Below are 20691 nucleotides of genomic sequence, written 5' to 3' on the forward strand. Positions count from 1 at the left end.
GCATGCACCCCCAATGTTCATTGTAGCACTATTTACAAGAATAAAGACATGGACGCCACCTAAATGGTCATCAACAGAGGACTAGATAAAGAAGATGTGGTATACATATACAGTGGAATATTATTTGGCCATAAAAAAGAATGAAATAATGCCATCTGCAGCAACATGGATGGACCTAGAGACTGTCATACTAAGTGAAGGAATTCAAACAGAGAAAGACAAATATTATATAATAAGACATTTGTTGGGAGTTCCTGTCATAGCTCAGAGGGAATGAACCCAAAGAGTATCCATGAGGATGTGAGTTTGATCCCTGGCCTCGATCAGTGGTTTAAGGATCCAGTGTTGCCTTGAGTTTTGGTGTAGGTTGCAGATATGGCTCAGACCCCATGTTGCTGTGGATGTAGTGTAGGCCAGCAGCTACAGCTCCAATTCGATCCCTAGCCTGGGTGTCGCGAGACATGTTCACAATATTTTCTTAGCCTCTTTGCTGAAAACTTCATCTTGTCCTGCTTTATTTTACCCCATCTTCCTGTCTGAAAAACAGTCACAGTGCTGGTAAATGACTTAAGCTTAAGAACAAAGACCTAAAGGCATAAGCTATTCATAGGGTCAGCTGAATGAGGACATAATGCATTGGTCTAGGCACATAGGACCTGTGCGGATGGGCACGCCGTTTGCACAAGCATGATATGTCCTCTAAATAATAAGAGAAAGAAGAACCTCATGGCCAAGTGGTTTATGAGCAGTCGTTAGCAGAATATGCATTAGCAAAGAAAACCAAGGTGCAAGTAAAAGCTTAACCATCTACCAGCTAAGTGACTTTTAAAATAGTAAAAGAACTTATAAAATAATAAAACAAAAACCTGTATCCTCCACCTATAGTGCCCTCCTCACTTGACGTAATCCTAAAGAGCTCAATAAAAGCAGTGTGGTTTTTTGAGGTGGTGCCCTTGGTCCCTAAGACTTGAGTCCCCCGGTTCCCACCTTTACTTAAGATAAATGTCTCTGTGTCTTGTTTTATGTTAACTTTTTTTCTTAAGTTTCACAGCACCTGTTCTTCAGTCCCATCCTGCTGAGCTGGTCTCGGCACCTGGGAACTTCCACATGCTGCAGGTGCAGCTGTAAAAAAGCAAAAAAAACTCTGTGGAATTCACAATGTGACACAAATGAACCTATCTATGAAACAGAAGCAGACTCCCAAACATAGACAAGAGACTCGTGGGTGCCACAGGGGAAAGGTGTGGGGGCGGGATGGACTGGGAATCTAGAATTGGCATATGCACACTGTGGTATGTGGTATTACTGGACAATGGGGACTTGCCGTCTAGCACAGGGAACTCTACCAAATATTCTGTGATAATCTATATGGGAAAAGAATCTGAAAAAGAATGGATATGTGTATACCTATAACTGAATCACTTTGTTGCACAGCAGAAATTATCACAATGTTGTAACTCAGCTATATGTCAATAAAACTTTAAAAAGAAAAATAAGTAAAAAAGAAAAGACTGCTTAGGGAAAAATGTAGAGCATTGAATGTTCTATTAGAAAAGAAGCAAGAGTTCAAATCTAAAATCTAAGTTTTCCATTTAAAAAACAACAAAAAGAACAAATTAAATCCAAAATGAGAAGAAAAAAGAATTAGAACAGAAATAAAGAAAATTAAAAACAGAAAGTCAATTAAAAAAAAATCAACAAAACCAAAAGCTGTTTCTTTAAAAAGGATCAGTAAAATTATTAAGTTTCTGGCCAGGCTAACAAAGAGAGATAGGACGCAAATTACTAATATTAGAAATGAAAGTGGGGCATCACTAGAGATCCAATGGAAATTTAAACTATGATACAGGGATACTATGAACAACCCTATGCCCACAAATTCAATAACCAAGATGAAACCAACCAGTTCCTTAAAAGACACCATCTACTAAAAGAAGACAAGATGACCTGAACTGGCTTATATCTATATTAAGACATTGACTCAAGGGCATTCCCGTCATGCCTCGGCGGTAACAAACCCAACCAGCATCTCTGAGGATGCGGGTTCGATCCTTGGCCTTGCTCAGGGAGTTAAGGATCCAGCGTTGCCGTGAGCTGTGGGGTAGGTGGCAGATGCGGCGCAAATCCCATGTTATGGCAAGCTGTGGCATACGTCAGCAGCTGCAGCTCTGACTTGAGCCCTCGCCTGGGAATGTCCATATGCCATGGGTGTAGCCCTAAACACCCCTCTGCAGAAGAAGACACTGATTCAACAATTAATAACCTTCCAAAATAGAAAGCACCGGGGCCAAATGGGTTCACCAGTGAATTCTACCAAACCTTTAAGGAAGGAACTATATCAATTGTCTACAATCCCTTTCAGGGGACTGAAGCAGAGGGAATACCTCCTCGCTCATTCTATGAGACCAGCATCACCCTAGTACCAAAACCAGGCAAAGACATTCTAAGAAAACTGTAGAGAAGATCTCTCACGAACCAAAGATGCAAACATCCTCAAGAAAATACTAGCCAGTCGAATCCAAAAATGTGTAAAAAGAATTCACAAGATTTGGCCAACTGAAATTTATCCCCATAGTGAACCCAATGCTGGTTCAACATTCAAAGACCAATCAATATCATCCATGACATCACCAGGCTAAAAAAAGAAAAGGCACATGGATATATCAATAGATGCAGAAAACTTACTTAACAAAATATGGCACTCATTCGTGATAAAGACTTTCCTCATGAGGGGAAACCCCATCGTGGCTCAGTGGTAATGAACCTGACTAGTACCACGAGGATGAGGGCTTGATCCCCGGCCTCGCCCAGTGGGTTAAGAATCTGGTGGTGCCGTGAGCTGTGGTGGAGGTCCCAGACATGACTCAGATCCCATGTTGCTGTGGCTATAGTGTAGGCCAGCAGATGCAGCTCTGATTCAACCCCTAGCCTAGGAACTTCTATATGCTATGGGAGCAGCACAAAAAAGAAAAAAAAAAAAGACTTTCTGCATGTAAACCTTTCAACAAACTAGGAATAGAGGGGCACTTTCTCAACTTAATCAAGATCATCAACAAAAATACCTACAACTCTCATCACACTTAAAAGGTAAGAAACTTGAAGCTACTCTGAGCCAGTAACACCAGAATCCACTGGCAGTCTCTTGAAAGGACAGAATCTCACACCCCAGCCCAGACCTCTTGAGTCAGAATCTCTGGAGGTGGGGATCCAAGAATCCGCATTTGAGCAGGCTCTCCAGGAGACACTTAAGAGAAGGATTGCTCTTAAGAATTTGGGTGCCATAAAAGAGTAGAAATAGGGAGACACTAGAGGCCATGAGACCAGTATATATCAGGGACAGGGCATGCTCAAGTCATAGCAGAGGATGGCAAATTAGTTTGAGACATGAATCTGGAGCCCGAAGACCAGACTTCTTCCACAAGCTGCTCACTGCTTCTCATGCGAAGGATGGAAGACATGTATCTCCATTAGGACACAGCAATTTAAAGGGTTTTTATAAGACTGTAAATCAGAAAGGATCAGTATAGAGTTGAGTCCACCTCTTGGGACAGAAATAGGGCGGTGGTTTATACATGTATAGGTGGAGGAATACCGGGGACACACGAGACAGGTAAGAAGGGACATTTCACTGACCGGAAATAAAGTTCTCGTTCTGCCTTTCAAATATCAGACAGCAAATGCCGCTGTCCCATTTCAGGTAGATTTTAGTGATTCAGAAAGAAAGGTTTCAGCTCTATACATTGAGGATCTTTGGGCATGATTTACGCTACTACAAATGCAGTGTTGATACGCCTTTGCAAGTCCAAGGAGAATGCAGGCACATCAGCTGTGCCCTTGTCCTGAGGAAGACACAAGTTCCTAGTAGGGTGACAGCCAATGTGACACCATGAGGGGTTTCAGCTCAGTGGCACAAAAAGGCCTGAAGATGTGACTTTCCCATCCTGGGTTCTTTTCCCCTGCCAAATATCATCCCAGGGCTGAGCAGAAAATAATTTATAAGTCATCCCAGAAAAGCCTCCCAGTGCATGTAATCCAGCATTCCCTCAGAGTTCATGTCTCCTTATAATATTCTCCATTACTAGTTGGAAAACAAAAGTTCTAAGGAGTCTCATTGTCTGTTTTGTCTCCACATGACAAAGCAATGAAATAAACATACACAGGATGCAAAGGACAAAGGCAGAGGATGGGGGCAGGAGGGAAAGGCATTCCAGAGCTTTCGAAATACAGCAAAGCAACACGTTTGCTGTAATTTTGCCCGGGGTCTTGAAACCGGTGTCTGTCGTTAAAGCACCAGGCTTGTTGGTGATCAGAACATTTTTTGATGCAACTTCATGCGATACTTTTGGGATGGCCAAGATTTACAGCTGATTAGGCTGCACCGTTTGGATGCTTTCTCAAAAGACCCTAGGAAGGGATTATTTCTGTGCCCAAAGAGCCCGAGAGAATGGGGAGGGCGGCTCGCGGCCCTAATGTGAATTCCCCGGACTCGGTACACTGTGCTCATTGAAGCAGATAAAGCAAAGTTAAAGAAGCATTTAGTTCTTCAGAATGCCAGCCTTAGTAAGTATCTTTTTGTGGAAGGATTTAGGAGGGGGGTGGGGGTTACCCTTAGTGCAGGCATTATTTCCTCGTACAAAAAGGGAAAATGGGCATACAGTTGGATGTAAAAAGCCAAAACGCGCATGCCTCCCCCTCCCCAAGGAAAAGATGCTGAACACACACTCCCCAACGCCAGAGCATGAATCTTCAGAGCTTAATAGTCCCAAAGCCATTGTGCAGTTTCTCTTGGGAAAGGCGGCTCATTCATCTGCAAACGCCCAAGTTCAACCTTTCAGCTGTGAGAACTGGGAGGCGTGGGGTCCTCCAGACCCCGCCGTCATCAGCAGGCAGGACCCAGACAAGCAGTGTCCCATCCCACCCCAAGGAGGAGCAGGCAACTCCCCTTCCCTCTCCACAGTGCTGCCATCAAGGCATAGGAGAAAAGTCTGCAAAACGCTGCAGGTGGCCAAGGCTTACAGTGACCTTGGCTTGCACAGTGCAAGGCAGGTCCTGGCCCAGCTGCTTCTGTGGTTCTTGTTCTAAACAGCATTCCCTATGTGGAATTTGATGCAGAATCAGTCACCTGTAATTATGTAAAAGGCACACTGTTTCATAAGGCAATGTTCACAAGTCACTTTGGGAACCACCAGCAAATGTCTTCTGTTCAGCTCAGCCTTACCGGCAACCTGTCTTCCAACCAAGTATACACATCAATGGAAGCGGAGCTGTTGGTGTAACAAAAAGCACTTCGAGAGGTCCATGCTGTTGCCAGAGTGAGGTTTCTCTTGCAGTTAAAGAATACGAAATGCCCAGTTTATCTACATCTATTGCTCTTTGCTTAAAATTTCAAGAGGGATTCCCCTAATCTAAGACAGATTGGGAAGGTTCTTCATAGATTTCAATATAAACATTTGCTACTATGATAGAAGGAAGGCAGGGGGAGATAAAGGAAGAAAAAAAGAGAGAGAGAGAAAGAAAAGAAAGGAAGGGAGAGAGGAGGAAAGACTTCTTTACAAAGTACACACATTTCTTCCCCCACACAAATGGAAAATGAACTCACCCACACGGGTAGCTATGCTCTGAAAAGACCCAGTTGAGAGAAGTTCTTTCTTTATTGTGTGGTTTTAAAGACTATTCTTTGACCTCTGCTATTTATGACTTAAGATCTGTGAAGACAGGGGCAAACCCCTTTGGCTCCAAAAGGCGGTCACAGACAAAAGCTTTTCACCTTTGTTCCACTCACCTCATTTTCCATCAGAACACGTCCATGCTGCATCCACTGCTTTCACAATTTCCACCGCACTTTCTGGCTTCTTTCGCCCAGTCACGGCTGTTCCCTAACCGACAAGGGGGCACAGTCCCTCCTTCCAAGAAACGGTGTCCTCGTCATCACTGCCCAGCTGGACAAGCTTCCGGAGGAATATAGATGTCATGTCCCCTCATCAACATCAACCGTGAAATTGTGCCCAAAATGGTTCAGGAAGCTGCACAACGCGCCAGGCAAGTTTCAGCCCCAGGACAGCCTTTCTCTAGTTAGTTATCATTTTATGGCATTCTGGATTTATCTACTGCCTTTGTCGTTCTTAAAAGGATTCAAGACAATGTATAATGAGCCATAGGATACAGCCAGGAAAAAAAAAAATCCTATGTGTGTGTGCAAGACGAGATAAGGGAAAATAAAAACTGGCTGGTTCCCAAAACACCTGGGATAAATTTCAGTAGCCTTGTTCACGGAGGTGACTCGATTTATCTCTTGGCATTCCAACAGCCAGTTCTCAGGGGAAAACGCTATTGCTGACAGTTTGCACTGGATGCGCGGGTGAAAGCATCCACCAGCGTCCGGGGGAAGCATAATTGGTAGTGATAAGGGGAAGATGATGGATATCTTCCCAAGTTCTCTCCTGAAGATAGTGAAGAACAACAGCCTGATGTCCTTGGCAAGTTCCTCGGGGCAGCCTCGGTGACTGGGCTTGTGACACAGTCTCTGAGAATATGAGCGGTGCTGCACTGCAGCAGCATGGGATTCAGTAAGAGCCATTCATCAAAGGACAACTTTGAGATCGTGAAGGCACAGAGTTTAGTCCTATAATCCAGGCATGCATTGCAGAGCATCTGGAAACCATACACCCATTGGGCAGGTGCAACTATGGCTTCTCCCTGGTGCCTTTTGGTACCACAGGAATACCAAGGGCTTGATGTTCTAATCCCTGGCAAGTACCAGGAGTACAGTGGTTTGTTGATAACATCTCACTCTTCGTATCTGGCAGCACTAGTGTTCGCTCAGACATCCACAGAAAAATTAGAGATCCTGAAAAGGATGACTGTTTGAATAGAAACATCATCCTAACTCTGCCCGGACATGCATCAGAGAAGGCAAAGGGAGGAGCTGACAAAGATTCTCCTTAGCGAAGTTATTTTCTCTTTCAACTTAGAGCAAAACAAAAGGTACAAACTTCGTGGTATATCACATACACAGCTGCAGGAATTATAGACTGAAAAATGGCAGAACAGATACCCAGCTTAGCCCTCTCTCTGTCTCTCTCTCACACACATGCACACACTCACTTCACACTGCAACCAAGGAGCACCCTATGGGGCCTTCCCAGGACAGACCCCAACCCCAAATATCCTCTGCCTCCTTCTTCTATGCAAAAAAACTTTTGCTTCCTAGGCTTTCCCAGAGTTCCAAAGAGCCAACATAATGTGAGAAGGGAGAAAATGCAAAACAAAGGAAAACAGTCAAGCAAAACAAAATAGTAACAGTTTAGCCATTCAAGACAATCAAGGACCTTTGGTTCCTCATCAAGGGCTATACAGATCATAATCTGGGACAGAGCCTGAGCTGTTCTGCAGATGCTGAAACCCCCACTGGGTGGAAGAAATTAACAGACATCACGCACTAGCTTATAGACCCCAGGTCAGCTGGAACCAGATGATGTTGGTTGGACATGATGCTGATGCTCAAAACACCACCTGATTACCTCACCACCAACCAATCAGAAGAACGTCCATGAGCTGATCATGCCCACAGCTGGCAGATCTGCTGTTTGCTCACCCTTATCCCTCACCCTGTCTTTACAAACCCTCCCCTGAAAGCCAGGAGGGAGTTTGAGTCTTTTGAGCAAGAGCTGCCCATTCTCTTTGCTTGGTGCCCTGCAATAAATGCTTCAATTTTCTTCCCCACAACACCCCCTCAGCAGATTTTCTTTATAGCATGCAGACAAGCAGACCCAAGTTCACTTCAGTAAAAACATCATGCTTTGAGCAATGAATCTTAGATCTATGACCCCAAAGACTGAAAAGCAAATATACTAAGGTAGGTGAATGTGACTATTTCTAGGGTAAAAGAACTTCTTCCACATCAAACAGATAAAAAATGAGAATGCGTGGAAAAGGAAAATTAACTTTTCCCCTAATTAGCCAGTATTTCTTCGTTATGCAAATTAGCTACCAAAGCATTTCTTAGTTCTTCCAGCTAGGAAAAACAGCGTTGAAATTAGTACCTAGATGTATTTCCCTATAATAACTGCTCTCTCAAAAATATATAGAAAAAGGAGTTCCTGTCGTGGCTCATCAGAAACGAATCTGATTAGCATCCATGAGGACGTAGGTTCGATCCCTGGCCTTGCTCAGTGGGTTAAGGATCCAGCGTTGCTCTGATCTGTGGTGTAGGTTGCAGATGCAGCTTGGATCTGGAATTTCTGTGGCTGTGGTGTAGGATGGCAGCTGTGGCTCCAAATCAACCCCTACTTTGGGAACCTCCATACGCTGCAGCTACAGCCCTAAAAAGACTATATATATAAAATGTTTTCAAGACAGACTATGCTTGAATGTTGATTTATGCCAACACAAATCAGGCTTCCAGGAGGAATTCCAGTGTATATGATTAGGCAGAACTTGACCGTCGTGTCAAGAGTGACCTTCAAGGTAGAGTCACAACCATGAACACAGAAAAGCAAACACTGACCCCCTAAATTCAAGGGAGAGTTTTCACCTCAGTCGTGATGATTTCGATAAGGATTCTCCTTGAAGAAGGCAAGGCAACAACAGCATGATAACATATTCAACGCCCCCAAATTCTGCCCTACCCAGATACTGAAACCCAGTAGTGTCTCTGTTCTAATATGGAATCCTCCTCTTCCTTCAGCCAGCATGGCTGCTCTTTACTAGCTGTCAGATCAAACCCGAGGTCTTCAAGCAGTGGGAGCTCATCCACGCTCCCCCTGTGTGCCTCCTGATGAATACATCACAACCTCAAAACATCTGTCAGCCCATCAGCATTTATGTAATGCCTCCTGACTGAGATCTTTTTCATGTGCCAAACAGATTCCCTTTCTAAAGGCAGCTTTCAGGAACCCGTCCTCAGCTGAGAACCAAATCAGAGATTTCCTTTGTATCTTCTTCCATCAGAGGGCAGGAGAAATGAATAGGAAGAGATTAGGAAGGGGTGAGGATAAGGACTTACACAGAGAGGCTTCTCCCCTTCCACACGTCCTCACTTTGAAGTTTATTGCAGATGGAAGTCTTTCACACCCGTAAAAATTGCAACGGAGAATCAGAAACACGCTGGATTATTAACATGTCACAAGCTGGATTTAAATCCAAATAGGAACCTATTCTTAATTATGGATGGTGCTATGAGCCTGGTGAAGTTTTCCAAGTTTATTACAGCACACGGGCTAGTTTCTAAGCTAAAAAAACCCCACTAGAATGTCCCAGATGCTGCAGGCTAATGATCAGCCCAAAGCACACTAATATGTTTGATAAAAGTTCCCAGCGTGAGGGCAGGAAATACTTACCATAAGAATGACAGCACGAGGGAAAGCCAGTCAGGGACACCAGTTCAGGCTGCCTTCAATGCTGGAGGCTGGTTAGAACCTTGAGCTCCCATTCCTGGAGGCTGTGACAGCAAATCTCTCACTGTTTCCATCATTAACTCATGGATCTCCCTGCAGGAGCTCTAGCAGGAACCAGCTAGACGCCTTCCCCCATCACCAAGGTCAACCTTGACATTTAGGAAATGAAGTTTGGAAACAAGGTGCCTGTTTAGCTCCCCAGATTTAAGTTCTTCTTGTTTTTATCTGTTCTACATTCTCTCACTTTGTCCTTTTTCTCCATGTCTGCCTTTACCTGTGAGATGCTGTCCACTTGAATGTTCCCCTTACAGCAACAACGGATGGAATACTTGGTAACAAAGTTACACATCAAGCCCTAACTCACCCTTGCTGATGATTTGCTTTTCAACTGCATGGAGACTGAGGAATCTAAGAGCATATATCTCCCCAGGAGAGACCTTATCTCTTGGTAAGCACAGAGAAACACAGTCGTGGTTTGTGGGGGTACTTCAGATGATGCCACTTACGGGTATAGGATAGGCTGGCAAATGTGCATCTGACAACTTTTCTTCACCATGCTAGTACAAATATTGCACATGCAGATTGCTTTTTCAAGAGAACACCTGCCAAACTTTCACACACCTAACAAGTTCTTTTCATATGCATTCCATACAAATTTTAATTCCACCTCTATTAAATAAATAGAATCTCTCTCTTCTTTCCCAGATTATCACATCCCATTTACTTAGAAACATTGTCATGATCCTTACTTAAGGAAATAAGAACTTGGTATCCAAAAAAAGGGAATTAATTATAACATATGAGAAGTTTTTTTTTACTCTTCCAGTGGTACAAACCCACAACTCTTCTTGACAATCAGCAGCAGCAGCAGCAGCAGCTTTGCCTATGAAATAATTGGTTACTCCCCCAAGATATCAATATGTTGGACAAGAGATGCTTAACATACATCAACTTTCTCCTTGAGGTTGATTATACAAAGTCAGGGAAAAGTTGATTATACAAAGTCAGTATTACAGTAGGCTTTAATGTTTTAAAGTACACAAAGCATCTGAAATTTGGATCCTTTGTTTACTAGAATTGCAAAGAAATAAGGAACGTTCAACTGGGGTTCTTGGGTATCTGGATATTGCACATTTCCATGTGTGCCTGAGTTTTCATTTTCCTCTGAAGATACGTTTTCCTGGGGCTCTACGGATTTAGTCATTACCACATAAATCATGGAAAGCATCTAACACAAAACAAAAACCTTCAAAAGTCACATTCAGTTATGTTTCTGGGGGTTGACCTTTATCCAATAAATTTCACAGATGTCCAATGAAGCCATCCAGATGTTCCGCCAAGCAAAACCAATCTTCCTCACCTGTAAGTCTGGCTCTGAATAAACCTGGAAAATGACTAAGCATTTGGAGTTACAGCCCCTGTAAGAACTGAACTCCCCACGGAGATCAAAGCAACATGCCACTGCGCTAAGATGGAGCCCTTAATTACTGCTTTTCAACACAAATCCACACAACCAAATGGGAAACAAAAGTCAAGTGAGTTCCAACACCCAAAAGAAGAGAGAATGAGCACACATGCGCCCCAGCATGGGTGGGTTTCACTAAAAGTACCACTCTTAGATGCAAGGTTCAGAAAGATAATAGCGCATAAGGTTAAAGGGTACATGTTTTATAAAGGAAATGCATGACCCTCATGCTTATAAAATGAACAAGTGTCAAAGATTTGATTTAACTCATGAAATACTGCAAGAACCAGTAATATGGTTCATTTGGTTCAAAGGAGAAACATGAGAAATGCAAATATAAATGTATTTACACACAAAAAGGTAGGCTGGAATGGACTGAAAGAGATACAAAATGGTCTGTTCTTGGGGTAATTATCAGTTGCGTTCCACTGGACACAGTCACTTCCGTTTCCAAGGATAAAACTCATCGGTGTTATTATCAACGTTCTAAGATTTACAGAGTCAGGAAACTGCTCAAAGGCAAGAACAATATAGAAAACTCTGGAAGAAGGCAAGACACAGGACATCCCGTTGTCCTTTCTGTTGCCCATTGTGATGTCATCCACGATTTTTACTGGCTCTAAAAATCACATTTTAATCTTGAGTTTTCAAAAATGTATGGTGATTTGACCTTTTCTTCGTATTGTCGGTTGACCTAGTTCACTCATTCATTCAGCAAATTCTCACCAGCTGACCAATGATCTTCCACACACGATGGTAGAAACTGTTTGTTTTTTTCCTTCATATCCATCTAGATGTGTCTTTATCTTGAGAGAAGAATGCAGTTTTACTGTTTTATTTTCATTTGTTTTTGGCACATGCAAGTGCAACGAACGGCATATAGGAGAGACTGGCAAACCATAGCACATGGGCAAATACAGCCTGGGACTTATTTTTGTACAGTTAGCAAGCCAGGAGTTGTTCTTACATTTTTTTTTAATGGCTAGGGAAAACAATAAATGTTGGTGATGTGAAAATTATATGAAATTCAAATTTCAGGGTCCATACCTAAAGTTTTATTGGAACACAGCCACGTTCCTTTAGTTGTATATTATCTATCACTGATTCCATGCTACAACAGCCACGTGAGTAGTTGCCACAGAGATGTAATGGGCTCCAAAAATGAAAATATTTCCTATCGGGCCTTTCACAGAGACTGTGTATGATGAGAATTAGAATTCCTAACACACAACAAGCCCCGGCAAAGGTGCTTGGCACACACCACATGCTCCGTAAACTATGTTTATTTTCCTTCACATAATAAAGTAAACCTGTGGAGAATAGGACTGTGCTTTCAAATCTTTTGTATCCCATAAAGCACAGGGACCAGGGTTTCTTGACCTCCCTTGGCACACTGCTGAACTTGGAGCCAAATCATTCTTCACTGTGACGAAGCCCTGCGTGTTGTCCTCTGTCAGCATTCCTGACCTCCACCCACCACATGCCAGGAGCTTCCCACCAACTGAAAACGTCTCCTACCATTGCCAAACGTCCGCTTGGGAGCAAAGTCATTCCAGGTTGAGAACCGCTGGTCTCAAACTATGCTGGGCAGTAAGTCACTGCTCTATATTACCTGGAGTTGAATGATGCAAAGAACCCCTGACTTCATAATACCGATGTCATTACAGGAAAAAGGGAAAGATTTTCCTAACACGTAATCATGCTAAGTTAGGTGGATACAACATGGATTATACCTTTTTCCTGAAAGTAATACAGAAATGATGTCCTCTGGAGGAGGAAGAAAGTGTCATCTATGGAGGTCATTCATGGATTCATTCACAAATATTTGCTGAGCAACTACTCCGTGCCAAACACTACCCTCGTCTCTGAAGGTACCCCAATGAACAAAGAGGACACAGTCAATGCCCCCCTGGCATGTGCTTTCTAGTGACAGAGACAGATTCTCAGAGATGAAGGAATAACTATATAATATCCTGTGGGGGAAATATGGACAATGAAGTGTATAAATGGCTGGGCGGTGACCTGGGAAGGCAAGGCTGAGAAGTAGCATTTGTGCTGAGACGTGACTGGTGGGGTGAGGAGGGGGGGTGCTAAGGAAGGAGGGTTCTGGGTGGAAAGAAAAGCAAATTTGATGGAGCAAAGCTGGAGAGAGTTGGGGAGAGCACAGGCAGACGAGACAGCGTTGATGCTTTAGAATGAGCAAGACGGAAAGATATTAAATAGTGTGAGGCAGACAGCAGTGTGATTCAGCTTGCGTGTTGAAAGGGTCTTTCCAGCATCCATGTGAGCAGCATAGAAGCTGAGAGACCCAAGAGGATGCTCCTGGAATGGTCCAGGCAAGAGATGCTGGAGGAGGGGACAAGGAATGTTGTTTGATGGGAAGAGAGATCTTATTCTGCAGGGATTCCAAAGGTGATGGGCTTTGCAGAAGCAACCAGAACTAATTAGAAAGTGAGTATTTTCCATAACATATTAGCAAAAATTATCTTTTAACATGTATTCAGAAAATTTTACCATCAGCACTACTTCTTGATTTGGCGTGTGTTTGTTTGTTTTTTTAACTCTTCGGTCCCAATGCACATTGGAAATATGTTTTGGCAAGTTGATCTCTATACAACACAGCATAGGGGGATGACATCCCAAACCTTAGCTCACCTCTACCAATTTGCTGAGTGATTCCAGGGCCATTAGCAAGGAGGTACGCCTGAATCCCCCCATCTGTAAGATGGAATTACCATCACTCACCATTCACCTCATCAACCTAAAGATCAAGAGGAAAAGCCTACATGGTCCTTCCTGAATCTCAAAAGAAATGTCAGCTCTAACTCCAAAGGAGATAAGCTCTGATCAACCTGTAAGATCCGTCCCCATGGATTCAGACTAAAGATGGTTCTTAAATTTACATTGTCTTTATAACAGATTCCAAAGTTTCTGGTGGAGTTAGCTGTCACTTATTGATTCCTTTTTGCATTCTGGCAAAAGGAATTGATCCTTGTGCAATTCCGACTCTCCTGTCAGCCTTGATCAGTCAATTACAAAATACGGTTCAACACTCTGTATTCCCTAGGGCCGCAATGTTCTCTAATTAGGATATTTTTAAAGCAGTTCAAATGAACCTCTTCCATTTGGATTTCAAGTGTGTAAAAAAGAATTAATTGCTTGATATTATAAGGAGAAAGGGGGGCAATGTAAAAGAATACTGATATAGTAAGTTATCATTCATGTAAAACCCAACTAACAAAACTGGGCGAAACATTACTGATGAAATTCAGTTTGTCTCATAGCCATACATATGCCACCCCCCACATACACACATCCTTTCCTGCAAGGATGACATAAACAAATTACACATACACACACACACACACACACACACACAAAAAAACAGCTGAAGAACAACTAATATAATAGATACCAGAAAAGGTCTTACCAGAGCAAATGCTTATGATACCATATAAAAAGACTAAAAGGATCATAAACCAGACATCTCATTTCTCTCCAGGATCTAGAGAGTCAGAGCTAAGCAAAGCTGACATTTACCAAATGTTTTCGCAGTCACATAATTCTGTTCTGTTTTTCATAGCATTCATGTGGATTAAATGATACAATGCACATGAGGGTCAGAATGTAGCATTATAATAAAGTTTTAGGTTTAGAAACATTATTCTCCCATCATTTACTTTGAGATGATATGTTTCAAAGACCTTTCAAAACAATACTCTTCTTCATAAATATGCTATTTCATATGATTGAGTATTTCTCAGATGAAATTTTGGCTGTCAAAGAAAGGAAGGCTTTACTGTTTGGTCTAATAGTAGGATCCATGAAAGAAATCTCATCAAACACTCTTACAATCCCAAAGTGCTCCAGTATTTAAAGCAAGCTCAAACTTTATTCACTTATATAATCTGAATGTAAAAGCTACTTTCAGACTGGAACTAAATCATCTATTACATTTTTTTAAGATTATGATGTTTTGGGACTGAAGCAAGAAATTTACGCTTTGAAACATATGAATGAGTATAATGACAACTTTAGAGCATGTGTGTGCAACAAAAAATACTCCAAAATGGAAAAGAGACTGCTTATTTGAAGAATCAAATTAATTAACCAGCAACTCCTACACACAAACAAAATAAACACACACAAAATAACTTAGGACTAAATAGAATGCATTAAATCTTCTGGACTAACCAGAAGATGTGTCCCCTTAAAAAATGTTTTGATCAAAGAGATGACAGAATAAATACACAAATAAGGTAGTATATAGAAATACTGCTACATGCATCACAATCGCAATAGTGAATACACTAACTGAATCTATGCAAGTGATAAAACCTCATAGAACTATATGGACAATGAATCAATGTCAATTTTCTGCCTGTAATATTGCTCTACAAATACATGAAGTGTGATTATTGGTGGAAACCAGGTAAAAAGTACATGCGATTTCTCTGTACTAGTTTTGCAACTTCCTGTGACTCCACAGTTGCTCCAAATTTAAAGTTTTGTTTTTTTTTTTAAATATTGATAAAATTGTAGGCAACATACCTTAGAACACTGCTTGTGATTCTGGCACCAGACCAGGGAACCATTGTTCTGCAAAAAAGAAAAAGATATATTGACTCATTAGACAATTTTCTATTTGAAAATGAAATACACCTGTCTGTATATGATTATAATTTGAAAATATCTGCATTGCAGTTCCGTGGCCACCTAGCAGTTAAGGATCCTGTGTTGTCACTGCTGTGGCTTGGGTCACTGCTGTAGCTTGGGTTCTATTCCTGGCCCGGGACTTCTGCACACCATGCGAGCAGCCAAAAATTAATTAATTAAAAGAGTTGCATTAACAAAAGACAAATCTTGCCATTGTGATTAATGTCTGTCCTTATGAAAGAGAAAATTAGTTTCTAATGGAAATCCTGTTTTGTTCCTGACTTCATGATATATATATATAATGAAGATTTCATGTTGTTTCAAAAGGAAAACTGAGTCATCTCTTGGGGTGTGCTGAGCAATAGAACACATACCGGCAGGAACATGACTTCTAGACATTTCTTCCGTAGTAAGCAGTTTGAGTAAATTTACCAGCTGGCATCCTGGAGGCTTTCTATTCCAACCAATTCAGTGATTGATAAGACTTTGAGCCTGACAGTCAGATCCCACGGGAAAAATCTTCTGTCTCCTTTTCGGCTGGTTGTAACTGACAAGGGACTTCCTATGGCTGCCCCTCAGTTTATCCATCTGAAAAGCCTAAGGACAGTATCTCCTCTGTGAGGTCAGTGGGAGAACCAAGGGAGGGAATCTATGCAAACCACTCAGCATGGTCTGACAGTCAGTCACTCAGTATATACCAAACACCAGGACGATGATCTTCTATCCCTAGTATGTGAACTTCTGCTTGAAGCTTGTTATTCCACCTGACTACACTGTTGGTGATACTTGGGTTGTGTTACATAACACCACACTGTGCTAGGCTAGGGTGGTAGGAAGCAATAATAGAAGCCGATCATGAAGATGTTGTGTCCTCCAGTTCTTTGCAGTTTGGGCATGAGATGAAGTAGTGCACTTCTTATGTTTGAACACCTGAACTGTTAATTTTAAGAACAGCAGGATAAACAGAATGGTATTACCTTTCTTTGCAGCTAAGAGCAATGACCATGGAGCCCATGAGACGTCTTTTAGAAAATATTCTTGTAATAAGTTTATGGATATAGAATTCACATTTACAGAAATCACTCATTTCACACGTACAGCTCAGTGGGTTTGAGGGCAAAGGCTATGCAACCATGAAAATTCATGATGTGTGGACCTTTCCATCACACCAGACACAAACCCGTACCTCTTACCAGTCCCTACCCCCCGCCTCCCCAGCCCTGATGACCATTAATCTCCTTTCCTTCTTGATAGATTTACCCAGTCTGGACATTTCACATAAGCAAAATCACACGATCCGTGGGCTTCTGTGTGTGGCTTCGTTGCTTTTATAGTTTTACATCAAATGCCACAGTCTTGTTGCTCCATCCATACTGTCATCTATGTCAACCCTTTGACCTTTTCTCATTGTCAAATTCCCTTGTGTGGATATTAGCTCATCCACTCCCAATAAGACATCTTGACATATCCCATCTGCAATAATATGTCCTAATAATATTCGATTCCCCAAACCACTGGGTAGGTGTCAACAGTATAGGGTTAGAAATTTTCCTCTTTTCTGTGAAGATCATGAGGCCAAAAGGTCTCCGTCCCACAGGAAAGCTCTAGCTCTTCAATCTCTCCATAACACCGCCTTAACGCTCTGCTCTACAGGCTTAACTCCCCCAAAGGCTGCATAGTCCTATGATTTTAGATAAGTCTGGGATCTGCTGCTCATCCCTTTACCAAGCCCTCCTCATCCACAGCTCTCATCTCTCTCACCAACGTTCATCAGGCTCATAAGCAGGGGCTGAAGCTGGAGCTGAATACAGACAAACTGGGGTGAGGTTAAGTCTGATCCTGGGAGGGTTTATACCAGCGAGATCATTAGGTTGGGCAGAGGCCAAAGCTGGACAAATAGAGCATGTGGTTTAATTTGTGGAAATGACATGCTTGCAGAAAGAGTGCATGAAAGAAGACATTATGGGCAAACTGGTGTATCATAAAAGGAGCCGTTGGCCTGGTGACACACTCAAAGTTCACAGGGGGGGTTAGGTGGACTGCGATGTCATAAAGAGGGTGACAACTGCACAAACAGCAGGGGACAAATGTTGAGAAGTATATTATGATGGAAAAGCTGAGAGGAGGCTCCAGGGTAGCGTTGGAGAACTTCTATCCTCATCATCTTTTCCGGGAAGGGTCCTTCCTCCTTGTCCCTTGCAGGGGTGCATCCTGCTGGGACCTCCAAAGGCCACATCCGTCAGAACACATCCTGGTCCCATGGCAAGGGCTTCGTGCTCCTGGCCCAGAGATGGAAACCAGGGAAGTCCCTTCTAAAGAGACTCAAGGCTAAAGTGAATGGACTCCAGTTTGGATACAAGGTCAAGGCCAGATCTTTACTCACCAGGATCATGTTCTGAGGACCTTCTGCCTCTTTGAGTCAAGTCAGAGGGTCTGCTCCTTGCTCTGGGAACTTTGACCTGGGACCAGCTTCCACCTCCTTCCCATCCAGGTCTTTCTTTGCCTGGAGAGCTAGGAAGGACCTCTGCAGCCCTGCCTCTGCTGCATTTGCAGGATCACTCTTGAGAGATGAATCTTACTCTCTCCTGCTGGGATCTATTTTCTCTGATCTAAGTCTTAACTCCTCAACCAGTGTGTGGTCCAGGAGACTGACCTTCCTGCTTCCTCTTTGCTTGAAAGTTTCCCTGGTTCTCAGAGATGGCATCCATCCAAGGCCAGGCGAGGGTAACAGAGTGAAAAAGTAGGCTTGACAACAGCCGCTTGTCCCAAAAGAGCAGTTGACAAGAATACTATTAATGGGATATGATGCCTCTGACATGGTCATTATCAAATAAATGATGTTATGATGACACGACTGGCCACTTCTACATGGCAGGCACTTGCTCTGTGTTTGACATACTCCTGCCACATAATCATCCCATGTGTGGCACAAGCTTCATTTACCTGTTTTACGCTAAAGAAAGCAAGAGTCACAGAGGGCCACTGAAATAGGCACATTCTGAAGGCAGTGGTTAGACTCAACAGTGACCGCCACACTGACGAAAGCTGAGTGAGACAAAGGGTGACGTTTCGCAGTGGGCTGTGAAGGAGTCTCCAGATTTACAAGCCTGGAAGGAGGTATGGGTCCAGCTGGTTCTGACCATCATACGGACATCAAGTCGATGGGCTAGAGCAGAGACAAGGAGAGGAGACCGGTGCACAGGTAGAAAGCAGATCACAATGGAGTTTGGCTTATCAACGGAAATACTTTTTTTTTTTAATTTAGTAACTGTCACAGGGTTAAAAAAAATTAAGGATGAGAGCTGTGAGGAGCTCTGGATATGGCATACCTTGGTCAGAAACCTTTTTGTTCCCTTTGTAGGTAAAATGGCCAAAACCTTAACAGCAAAACCACAAAGAACCCGTCAAAGATTGCCTTAAGTAGCCCAGCAAATGCAACCTCTATCTACTGCCAGGCCTACCCAGAGACACAGTGCCCCCATCCTATTGGCTCCAACACCCCAAGAGCCACAAAGCCCATCTGGTATTTACACCTTATTGGGAATCAACATCAGGGCACTCCCTCAACCAAAGCATTTTCATTTGAAGCAAAATTTCTCATTAATCATAAAAGGAAAAGCTGTCATTAGAAAGAAATATTTGGGGCAAGAGCAAGCAGCCAAGAATGATTATTACGATTATAATCATTTTTTTTTATTACTGAAGATAGTATGTCATGGCTTGCTTGGGAAAATTAAAAAGATAATCCATGTATGTCGCAAGATGTTTGGCAGAAGGTAGATGTACCAAAAAAGGAAAAAAGGCCACTGTGATTAGTGATGGTGCTTGTTTGCCATTGTTATTGTCTTGAGGAGTGGGGGAGTGACCTTGGACTTTAAAATCTGCCAGCTCCTGAGAGCAACAGGCATTCTATGCTAACCCCTTCCAGCTCACTAGTGAGGCTCAAAGGCAGGGAGGGTCTTTTCCCCCTGAGTGGTGGCAATCTTCAATGGTTGCTAATGTGATGAAGGGGCAACGGTAATATTTTTGCTTTCACTGCCTTTGATTGGCTGTTTGTATAGCCTTGAGAATGAATGGTCTATGCCTTTTTACCATTTCTGTTTTGGAGAGCTTACCCCTTTCTGAGCAACGGCAGCAGCTATTAGAACCAATTAGATTGAATAATCATTTGTCTGTAATAGACACTGTAAAGTTCCTTCCAGGACATCACTTGTCTTTTTGAATTTATTCATGGGGTTTCTTTCAAGCAAAAATGTTCCCCCCACACACATACACATTTCCTCCCCAAATGTATCTCTATTTCCTTTTTGGTTTTGGGCTTTCCTTTTTTTTTTTTTCTTAAAATAATCCCCCCACCCCTAGTCAAAGTTTTGCAGCTGTTCTATGCTTTTGCCTTTATTAACCAGCATCTGCCATATGATTTAATTCATCTCTACATAGAACTTCTAAGACCCCTGGCTGATGGCATCAAGGATGTCTGTAAATCCCCGAGTAACTCCAGCCACTGTGTTTTGGCCAGGTGTGCACCTACATCGCACCATCCACCTGCTTACCTGGAAGCTTTCTGAGCAGCACAGCAATGGAAAAATACAAGAATCCAGTACATTTCGACATCCCGCCTGGGGGGAAGTTTTTAGTCAGATTACAATAGGCTTCACCAGTTAAGCCGCTTGACAACAAAAAATAAAATACAGTATGGGCAATAAAGTCTCATTCTGGCTTAGAGCCAGCAAAATAAAGAGACAAAGTACATGAGGCATGAAAGGCGTTTGCCTCTAGAATCATCACTGTAACCTCCAGGTAGGATCAGACAGTGGGACTTTGTAATTATACAAAGATTACATCCTGTATTTTATTGGTTTAACTAGATCAAACATGAATGCCAGTCAATCCAACTTTCAAAGAGTTTATATAAGTTCAATCAGCTGCACCCAGACACTATCTCAATGACATTTTCAAAGTCTCTCCAGTCCTAGCCTTTTGATTTTTTTCCTTAAAGAAAAATAATTCTTCAAAAGCTTCAAGTAAAGAAAACACTTCACTCAAAGACACCCCACAAGGGAAGAGTAAAGGGAGATGAAAACTAGTTATCTATATACAACCACGTGAAAAGAAAAAAAGAGAATCAGAAGAGATCCCACGTTTTTTAGCATAAGCAGGTGTTGGTATGGCAGG

The 20691-nt window shown here is 42.5% G+C and overlaps 1 protein-coding gene across 1 annotated transcript in view; it reads right to left on the reverse strand.

Annotated features, from left to right (window-relative positions):
• Positions 1-20691, reverse strand: part of ANOS1 (anosmin 1) — a 197290-nt gene that overhangs the window by 144410 nt on the left and 32189 nt on the right. Inside the window, exon 2 of the mRNA XM_047764056.1 lies at positions 15412-15459. Coding sequence (XP_047620012.1) covers positions 15412-15459 — 48 coding nt within the window. The remainder of the gene's footprint in view (positions 1-15411; positions 15460-20691) is intronic.

This window comes from Phacochoerus africanus, chromosome X, assembly GCF_016906955.1.
Source record: "Phacochoerus africanus isolate WHEZ1 chromosome X, ROS_Pafr_v1, whole genome shotgun sequence".
Taxonomy (NCBI): Eukaryota; Metazoa; Chordata; class Mammalia; order Artiodactyla; family Suidae; genus Phacochoerus; species Phacochoerus africanus.